We start from the raw sequence: 10,254 nt of genomic DNA, 5'->3' as shown, positions 1-10,254 counted from the left end.
ATTACATTCGGTTAATAATTTTTTTGTTGAAATTAAACATTATTAATTTATTAAAAGAAATAGTTATATTATTTCTCTTAAAATAATATTAATTAATTAATTAATTAACTATATTCTAAAGAAAATTATATATAAAATGAAAAATAGATGTGTGTCGTTTTGAGAGGGAATATAGAACCCTTATAGATGGAAATGAGATGATGTGAAAATAGCTTATGAAATGAGGATGTCAATTTTCATGTAGAACCTCCAACCAAACGATGTTAGGAGTGTTATTGAAATATTTTGGTGGGTCCCACACTTGCGTCTTGTTCACTAGCGGTGTCAGTTCCGTTCCGTTTCATCTCCGTCTTCATCTAATATCTCTGTCTCTATTTTCTGATGACTCTAAGAAAAAAGAATAAAACTCCGCATTTTGAATAATTCCCATAAAACCATTTTTTAATATAATTTCTTTTTTTCCCATTTCCGTTTCAAAATTCTCCATCTCTGTTTTTTCGTCTGCTCTGCTTCTTCTTCTTCTTCTTCTTCTTCTGCTTCTCGTTTCTCAACCGCAGATGCTTCCAAACAAACATGGCCACAGAATTCTCCAAGTTCCGTAGTGCTTTTCCCCAAATACAGAAACACCCAACAAGCAATTCCCAATTCACTCTTCTGGGTTCTCTTTAATTTCCCATTTTGACCTTCCTTTTCCCCCTTAATTTCATTTTCCCCACTTGCCAAACACAAAATCTGTTCCTGGGTTTTATACATAATTACAGAACTGGAATCTTTCCAGCTAAATGGTTTTGAACATCGGAAACTTCGAACGGTCCAGCACGGCGGTGGGGATGGGATGTATTATGCTTAGAATTGACTATTCAAGGCTTTTTTGGGTTTTATTCCGCCACTTTTCTTACGAGAATCACGACGGAAAGCCGGGCATTTAGTTCCTCCTTCCGCCGCCACCGCCGCCGTCGATTTGATACTTTATATTATATCGTTTCCCCCTTTTTACTTTTCTCGTTTTTCCCCTGTTTTTACTCTCTCTGTTAAACCCTTGATTTGTTCATCGATCATGTTCAAGAATACTCGAGCTGGGAATCCCAGCAGCAACCTCCGTGATTGCAACTCGGAATTTGGGTACGTTGAGACCGATCCGACATGTCGTTACGGCCGTGTAAGTACTTTAATCCATCTTTTTCTCTACCCCATTCCCTCTGATTAACTTGTTTTTAATTAATACTTTGTATTACGTAGTAGTTGTTGTTAGTTTATTTGTTTAATCGTGGTTTTGATTGAATGAGAAAAGTCTCTGTGAGAATCTGAATATCTAATTCATATGGGGTTGTTTATTATATGTGCAACTTGCTTGTACTGGCTTTTTTGGTTTTCTTTTCTGCATGGAACTTGGATTGTGGTTTGTAAAGTAATTGGGTTTGTTTAATCCTTTTTTGATGATTAGTTTATAGTTTCTGTGTTGGGAATATTTTAAGGCCTTTGATGATTGATTAAGCTCTTTTGAATCTAAGTGCTTTCTTTTTATGTAATTTTTTAAATTGTTACAGAAAGCTTTAGTGGTTCTGCTTTAAGTAAGAACAACTTCTGGCTTTTTATTGAAAGTGATGACACAAGAACTTCAAAAATGACCCCTCCCCTGTTCTGGTTTTGTAAGGAAAAAATATCAGTGATGGGGTTTGGCCCGTTTGATAACCATTTGGTTTTCGAAAAGTGTATTTGTTTCCTAAAGAAAGTTGAATTCCTAGCCAAATTCCAAATTTCAAATACATGTTTTTAGAAAACTATTTTTTTAGTTGATTTTGGAAACATCCCTAAAAGGTAGATAAGAAAACAAAGGAACCTACTAGAAGTAGTGTTTATAAGCTTTTAACTTTCAAAATTCAGATAGTTTATAAATGGGCCCTTGATTTTTCTAATTATATCTGAAGGGAATTAATCTTGATGTACCAAACATGATCTAAATAAGATGTAACAAGTTGAATGAACTTTTGGAGCAAGAATGGCACAACTGTTGGTTTAGCTTTCTTGCTAATATTTGCATAGACATGTATTATAGTTTGAAGAAGTTTTGGGAAAAGGGGCCATGAAGACAGTGTACAAAGCCATTGATGAGTTTCTTGGAATAGAGGTGGCGTGGAGTCAGGTGAAACTCAATGAGGTTCTCCGATCGCCTGAGGATTTGCAGCGGCTGTATTCGGAGGTTCATCTACTTAGCACACTTAAGCATGAATCGATCATGAGATTCTACACCTCTTGGATCGACGTTGATCGCAAAACCTTCAACTTCATTACTGAACTGTTTACTTCTGGAACGCTCAGAGAGTATGTTTTGATCCACATCCTTTACAATGGAAGTTTTGTTTAATCTGATGGTCAAGAACAACCTTCTTTCTTCTGCAGATATGGAAAGAAATACAGACGAATTGATATCAGAGCCATTAAGAACTGGGCACGCCAGATACTACAGGGACTCGTTTACTTGCACGAACACGACCCTCCGATAATACACAGAGATTTGAAGTGCGATAATATCTTTGTGAATGGCCATCTTGGGCAAGTCAAGATTGGTGACTTGGGGCTTGCAGCTATACTTCATGGTTCCAGATCTGCTCATAGTGTTATAGGTTTGGCTCCATCATTATTCCATTACCAAAGTCTGATGAATTCAAATATTTCTGATTGAAATTAATCTAGAGCTTTTGTGTTCTTTTGGTTTTTTCCAGGCACACCGGAGTTTATGGCGCCGGAATTATACGAGGAGAATTACAATGAGCTAGTTGATGTCTACTCGTTTGGCATGTGTGTCCTAGAGATGCTTACTTCTGAGTACCCATATAGCGAGTGTTCTAATCCTGCACAGATTTACAAGAAAGTCACGTCGGTAAGGGAACATGGGTTGATAGTCAGAAGTCAATATAGGTTTTGTAAGGGATCAAGTATCTAATACCTACACTACACTTTCTTTGTGCAGGGGAAGCTGCCAGCAGCATTGTACAAGATTCAAGATGTGGATGCGCAGAGATTTGTTAAGAAATGCTTGGTACCGGTTTCAATGAGGGCATCTGCAAAGGAACTCTTGGCTGATCCTTTTCTTAAAATTGATGGAGATAGATCTTCGTCAAAGGAGAGGACTCAAAGCCAGAAGCCATTTCTAAATACCAAAGAAATGGAGAAATTGCACTTGGGTGAAGGTTTAAGTAGGACCAACATGACGATCACGGGGAAGCTGAACCCCGAAGACAATACCCTCTTTCTCAGAGTTCAGATTGCTGATAAAGATGGTAACTTCTCGCATTTTTCCTGCTCGTGTGTACTGACGTTTTACAGTCAAAACCTGATGCATCTGCTTCATAACTGACCTGTCTGCAGGCTCTCTTAGGAACATATACTTTCCTTTCGACATAGTTAATGACACAGCATTAGATGTGGCAATGGAGATGGTGAAAGAGTTGGAGATCTCTGATTGGGAACCATTCGAAATAGCGGACATGATTGAAGGAGAGATATCGGCTCTGGTTCCGAACTGGAATAGAAGTGAGTTATCCAACCATAGCCTCAACTTCAGCTATGCAGAAGAAGATGATAATGCATCTCATCATACTTTCCGCTCGGTCTCCTCGTCGTCCCAAGCAACAACATTGGGTCTCATCACCTCCCCTAGAACAAACCAAAACATATCAAATGGTTTTAGTTGGTTCCCAGGTACGGCCTGAGTTTCCATTTTACTCGTTCTGATGCCATGAAAACTGAATATCTATCTTTTATATTACGAACAATTTATGAACAATTCGCTCAGCATCAAACTCGTAAAGTTTGCTTCACTTGATTGACATGATGCCACAACCACTATTTGCAGATGATGCGCTTGATGATAGCAGTTCACAGTGCTCATCGGCATCGGGAAAATACTCCAACTTGAATTACATCAGCAGCGATGAGTACGAGACCAGTATGAGTTCGGTCCAGATAGATCAACATAACAACATCAATAAGATTCACAATTCATCAAGATTTTGCCCTGTTGAGAACCGCAAAAACAAGGATTTCTTGGCTGGACTTCTATACAAGCAGAGCCAATGTGCGATAGCAGGGTCGTTTCAAGGAGTTGCCTCTTGTCGCAAAGACAAGAGGGGAACGGATGGTCATAAATTAACAAGGAACAGATCACTAGTAGATGTACATAGCCAATTGCTGCATCGTTCGTTGGTCGAGGAAGTGAATAGAAGACGGTTATTCAAGACAGTTGGAGCGGTCGAAAGCATCGGGTTTCAAGCACCTTGCGAGGTTTCTTCCAGCAAAAGGGTCTCGAGTAGGCAACCAATCGGGAACCGAAGTAGCGACGTAGCGAGAACGAGAAGAAACGACGATATTAGGTGGCAAGATGTTGGAAGGAGAACATGAAATGTTCTCCTTCAAGGTGGACTGTAGAAATGTGGGAGCTAAAGAGCTGATTGTAAATAGTTGAAGCTTTGTGGTCAGAATTTTACACAGGAGGATGAAGTTATAAAGATGGCTGAGTTATCTGGGTGAAAATGAGATGAAAAATGATATTGTTTTGTATGTGTAGTGTGTGCTTGTTTTTTCAAAATGAAAGTGCCTCTCTCCTTTCAGAAACAATCTTACATTTGTTTGCAATAGAGAATTTTCCATAAAGTTTTAGGCTTTTTGGTATAATTATCTCTTCATTTAAACGTAAGGGTTTGAATCTTCATCCTACGTGTTATTCCTATACGTTGAACTTAATGTTTAACAAGTAAATGCATCTACTTAAGTTAAATTATGAGTATAAATTAAACCATCAACCAATGAAATGGTAATAAATATTTTATTTATTGAATTATGTTCAAATTCAAACAATAGATATGTTTGTGGTTTTGCCCTGCCCAATCTATAGGAAGCTCTACATTGGCCCATGAGACGCAAATCACAAGATAAATATTGAAATAAATAATTAGAAAAATAAGTTGTTCTAAAGTCATAAATTTTCAAATATTTGAAAATTTTCATATTTAGATAAAAGGCATATATTCTTACCATTATGCCCTATTTATATTTATCATCCCATAATTAATACTCGATTCTTCTCTTTATTTGTTTCTAAACTACATTTTATTATTATATGTTTTTTAAACAAATTTTCTAATTTGAAGCATTTTCCACCATTTTCATCTGTTGATTGTGATATTTTTACAATTTTAACATATATAGATTTTTGTTAGGGGAATTTTAAAAAATATAAAAATAAGGGAAACTATTTATACAAAATAAAAAAAAATTTAATCTTCTTTGATAAAGGCTGATAGAAGTCTATTAGTGTCTATTAACGATAGAAATTGATAGAAATCTATTACTGATCTATCAACGTCTATTACTATTTTTTTTATTTCTATAAATAGTTTGACATTTTTTTTATCTGTGAAAATTTTTCTTTTTATTAAATGACTAAAATAATTCAACATATATATACTACGTTTATATATATTATTCTATCTTCTTTGTAGGTAGGTTTTCCTTTATTTATTAATTTTTTCTTCTTGAGTTGATTATTTATTATTATTCTTTAATGTTGAGTTAAAATTATTTTTAGGAGTTGGAATAAAGAGACATTAGGTAAATAAGACAAAAATGTTACGTAAGAACTCAGCCTAATTGCCTTTTGCCACTACAATCCAACCCAAAAAACAATGCATGCTCTCTAATTTTAGGGTAGTAGTTAAAATTAATAATAATAATAATAATAATAATAATAATAATAATAAATATATGTAAATGAAAGAGTTAACAATAATAATATTAAAAATAACCAATCATGTTCAATTATTAATTAAGACATGAATGCAACCCTGCCAAATAAGAAAAAACAAATTTCCATCATTCCAAAGAGAGAATAAATATAAATTAAAGAACTAAAAAAAGTTGTTTCAAATGAAAGAAAAATTACCCAACTTATTTATAAATATAGCAAAATATCACTGTCTATCCGCCAACGATGTTTTGTTATACTTGAAAATATTTTCAACAATTTTACAAAAAATTATCATAGTATATTGTTGATAGACAATGACATTTTGTTATACTTGAAAATATTTTATCAAATATTACCCCTTAAAAAAATGAAGAAATATAGATAAGGTAAATATATACAAAAATAGTTCCTAATCCAAACATTATTAATTAAGACATGAATGCAACCCTGCCAAATATGAAAAAACAAATTTCCAAGTAATTAAAAAAGGATTGTTTTCAAATAAAAAAAAATGAATAAACTTATTTATAAATATAACAAAATGTCACTGTTTATTAGTGATAGATTGCGATAAACTATGATAGTATAGTCTATCATGGTCTATCACAGTCTATCATGGTCTATCACAGTTTAACAAAATGTCACTGTTTATTAGTGATAGACTGCGATAAACTGTGATAGTCTATCATGGTCTATCACTCAGTGATAGAAGTCTATTGTGTTTTACATTAATAGATAGTGACATTTTGTTATATGTGAAAATATTTTCAGCAACCTTATCATTTAAAATAATTACCCTTTTTAAAAAATATGAAGTAATATAGATAAGGTAAAATATATACACAAATAGTTTCTAATCCAAACATTATTTTGAATTGGTCCTTTAAATCTTTTGAAATTTTCAATTAGGTAATTTGTTTGTACTTTTTTTTAAAAAAAATTATTACTATTAACTTACCAAAATTCAAACCCACACGTCAACGAATTTATTTATTTTTTTCTTATTAAGAGATATGTTTGGAGGGTACACCAAGCGTTCAAGTATATTAATAAAATATTGGTTCAATGAGATAAACCTTTTTATGAACCAATATTACAAAAATAAAAGAAGAAGAAGACAATGATGAATGAGACATGGGATAAATTAAATTAGAGCCATTATTTTGTAGATCTTTTTAAATAAAGAACAGCCAAAACAAGGTGTTTTGAAAATATTTAAGAAAAACAATTTTTTTTCTTTTCTTTATTAGAATGCGTCTAAATTGAAAAATTTGTCCATATAATTTAAATAAAGTTAAAATTTAGTCTATATGATTTATAATTAGGAATCATAATAAATAGCGACTATTTATGAGAATTTTATCAAATTATGTTAACTATTTATGAGGTTTTATCAAACCATAAAAATTAAATTCTAATTTTTCAAAGTATAGGATTAAATCTAAATTTGACCTTAATTTTTTTACTATTATTATTTTTTAAAAAATCTAGAATATTTCTCTGATTGGTCCCGACAACATGAATATAACTTAATTGGTACAAAATGTGTGTGTACGAGAACGAGTTAGAATCTTTCCTTTCATATATTGTTGGAACTCAAAATAATAATAGTAATAAATTTGCAATAAATTTATAAATAGTGCAAAGAATGGAGAGACAAAGAGAAGGTAAGGCATTTTCATGGGATGCCACTAATTTCCTTTGACTTCCAACGAACGTGAACCCCACAAAGGTTTCTTCTAATTTCTCCTTTACAAAGCCTCTTCCCTTGTTATATCTCTATCTCCTTCTGTTACAAAAATGACCTAACAATCCCAATTTCTTCAACCACACTCTTCCAACTAAAATCATTTTAGCTATGAAAGTGGAAGTTGGTCTAGTTTCCTTCAAATCCAAGCTTTCAAAGCCATGCTCAAAGCTCCTCCTTCTCTTCAAATTCCCAATGAAGAAGCCCTTCTCCATAAAATCACTTTGGCCACGACGCCCTCGACGTAGTTCCAGAGCCATATCCAAGCCTCGAAGGACTTGGTCCTGGCTCCGGTGGCTACGAAGAGTAGGGAAGATGAAAAGAGTGAAAGAGTTGAGATCAGGTGTCAGCGTGTGCTCGGATAATGAATCTCGAGAAAAACTACTATTTCCGTCCCCGATGACTTCGAGGGTACGTAAGGTCGCAGGGTCGTCGTGGGAGGAGATGGAGGAGGTGGAAGATGCTTGTAGGAGCTTTGAGAATTATCTTGTGGAAATGATAATTGAAGAAGGGAAAGTGAGGGATTTGATGGATGTGGAAGAGCTTTTGTATTGTTGGAGGAATTTGAAGTGTCCTGTTTTTGTTGATTTGGTGTGTAGATTCTATGGAGAGCTTTGTAAGGACTTGTTCTCTTCTCATAACGAAGCTTTTACTCCAAACTTTCAACCCAAGTAAAAGATAAAATAATGTGTAGTTTTTTTTTTTTTTTGTAATATCTTTGAGTTTTTAATTTTCATATTTCATTTCTTGTTTTAGTACATTTTTTAGATTCATTCAACTCTTTACACTTTGTCTCCTCCAAATTTAGAAAGATGTGGATGAATAAATAGCCATGTTTTTTTTTTTTCAATCAGAAGAAATGAAAAAAAAATAAAAAATACTAAGAATACTTTGTTTTTCCACACATCCTTGTGAGATAGTTTTTTTTCCTATGAGATTTTCTTTTTATCTCAATAAAGAGATCTTAGGTTAAATATTTGAATGTAAATTTAATTAGCAAATATATTAAGGTAAAAATTAATATGAATGTCAAAGTGAGTGGACAATAGTAATTGGTATGGTAATATTATTCATTCAAGTTGGTGGTTCAAATTCTAATATCCAACTTATCAAGTTTAGTCTGCTATATCAATTTATTTGTTGTGAAATCTTTGAACTAAAAATTAATCAAAACATATAGTTCAAGTATATATATATTGTGAAATTACACCTATATTGTGATAGTAATCTGTTTCAAAAAAAAAAAATCAATTCTATCTGTTGCCTGAAAAAAATAAGGTTAAAAAATATTTTTGGTCTCTGAAATTTCATGAAAGTAACAATTTAGTCCTAGAACTTTGGTTTGTGACGATTTAGTTCTTGTACTTTCAATTTTGTAATAATTTAGCTCATGAACTTAGTAGGTAATAATTTAATTCTTGTACTTTCAAATTCATAATAATTTAGTTCATGATATAAACAAATTTGTCAAAATTAGATGTCAATTTTTATTATTCTATGATGTATACTTTGTACTTTATAAAAGTATTGAGTGTCTAAATTAGTTTATCGGTTTATTTATGCCAGAAATCTCATTAAATCTTAACACTAATTTCTACAATAGGGACTAAATTGTTACAAATTTTAAATTACGACTACTAAAGTTCAGGGATTAAATCGTTACAAAATTAAAAGTTTTGAGACTAAATCGTTACAAATCAAAGTTCAAAAACTAAATTGTTACTTTTATTTTAGTTTAGAGACTAAAAGTGATTTTAAACCAAACAATAATTAATTAATTACATCAACTTCAACAAATCAATTAATTATGTTTCATTTTCCTTTTATTTTTTACATTTTTGTTCATAGTAAAGAACTTCGTTTTTTCTTTTTTTGAGAAAAAATATTTCCCCCCTAAATTTTGGATCTAGTTTCAATTTGATTCATAGATTTTAAAATGTTATATTTTTATTTTTATAATTTTTGAGTTTAATTTCAATTTAGTCCAAGGTTACAAATTGTTATATTCTTGAGATTTGAGTTTTATTTCAATTTTGTCTTTAGATTTCAAAATTTATACTTTTAGCCTTAATTTTTCATTGAATATTCGCTTTCAGTCTTTAACGTTAAGGTTCATTAATTAATTAAAAATTAGTATGAAGTGAATTTTTAAAATAAAATCTAATAGTGATGAAAAAAATACTAAAACATAATTAATTTTATTTTTTAAAATCCTTTTAAATTAATTAATGAATTTTAACATTAAAGATTTAAAGTGAGTATTTATTAAACAATTGAGGTTAAAAGTATGAATTTTGAAATTTAAAGACCAAATTGAAATAAAACTCAAAAACTTCAAGGATAAATTGTATCATTTTACAACTTAAACACTAACTTGAAATAAAACTCAAAACTTGAGGATTTGTATAATATTTTGACACTTAACAATCAAATAGATAATCTTAGGACCAAATGCACTTTTGGTGTCCGAGATTTGAGGTTTATGTCTATTTGGTCTTTGAAATTTGAAAATAGACACTTTAGTCCCTCACGTTTCTAAAATACTTCTAAATGGTCCCTAACTTAACTTTAAGTTAACGAAATGCTTTAGTAGACTGTTATGTGTTTGATGTGGCAGCTAATTACATACAATTACATGTTAAAGGTATTAAGATTAATTGGAAAATCAATTAAAATTAATTTAAAAACAGGTAAAAGTAATATGCCTTCACTAGAATGGAGGGAGTGCATTGGTTTTTTTTGGATGCAATTACTTTGTTTA

At 31.6% G+C, this 10,254-nt stretch overlaps 2 protein-coding genes across 2 annotated transcripts; both read left to right on the top strand.

Annotated features, from left to right (window-relative positions):
* Positions 1–411: 411 nt before the first annotated feature.
* LOC120088302 (probable serine/threonine-protein kinase WNK4) lies at positions 412–4,696 on the top strand. Its single transcript, XM_039045502.1, has 7 exons — positions 412–1,159; positions 2,057–2,322; positions 2,401–2,624; positions 2,724–2,881; positions 2,972–3,281; positions 3,370–3,702; positions 3,857–4,696. Exons 1-7 carry the CDS (start codon positions 1,058–1,060, stop codon positions 4,399–4,401), a joined length of 1,938 nt encoding a protein of 645 aa, XP_038901430.1. The 5' UTR covers positions 412–1,057; the 3' UTR covers positions 4,402–4,696.
* Positions 4,697–7,447: 2,751 nt separating this feature from the next.
* On the top strand, positions 7,448–8,341 carry LOC120088890 (transcription repressor OFP17). The gene has a single exon (XM_039046330.1). It carries the CDS (start codon positions 7,605–7,607, stop codon positions 8,166–8,168), a length of 564 nt encoding a protein of 187 aa, XP_038902258.1. The 5' UTR covers positions 7,448–7,604; the 3' UTR covers positions 8,169–8,341.
* Positions 8,342–10,254: the final 1,913 nt, after the last annotated feature.

Source organism: Benincasa hispida, chromosome 10 (assembly GCF_009727055.1).
Source record: "Benincasa hispida cultivar B227 chromosome 10, ASM972705v1, whole genome shotgun sequence".
NCBI classification, from domain to species: Eukaryota; Viridiplantae; Streptophyta; class Magnoliopsida; order Cucurbitales; family Cucurbitaceae; genus Benincasa; species Benincasa hispida.
This window is presented reverse-complemented; position numbering and strand designations above follow the sequence as displayed.

Bases quoted from the DNA above. Each gene is read 5' to 3' on its own strand.
- LOC120088890 (XM_039046330.1), top strand. From the start codon at position 7,605: ATGAAAGTGGAAGTTGGTCTAGTTTCCTTCAAATCCAAGCTTTCAAAG.
- LOC120088302 (XM_039045502.1), top strand. From the start codon at position 1,058: ATGTTCAAGAATACTCGAGCTGGGAATCCCAGCAGCAACCTCCGTGAT. The intron at 2,323-2,400 runs GTATGTTTTGAT...TTTCTTCTGCAG, and splicing joins ACTTCTGGAACGCTCAGAGA to ATATGGAAAGAAATACAGAC. The intron at 2,625-2,723 runs GTTTGGCTCCAT...GGTTTTTTCCAG, and splicing joins ATCTGCTCATAGTGTTATAG to GCACACCGGAGTTTATGGCG.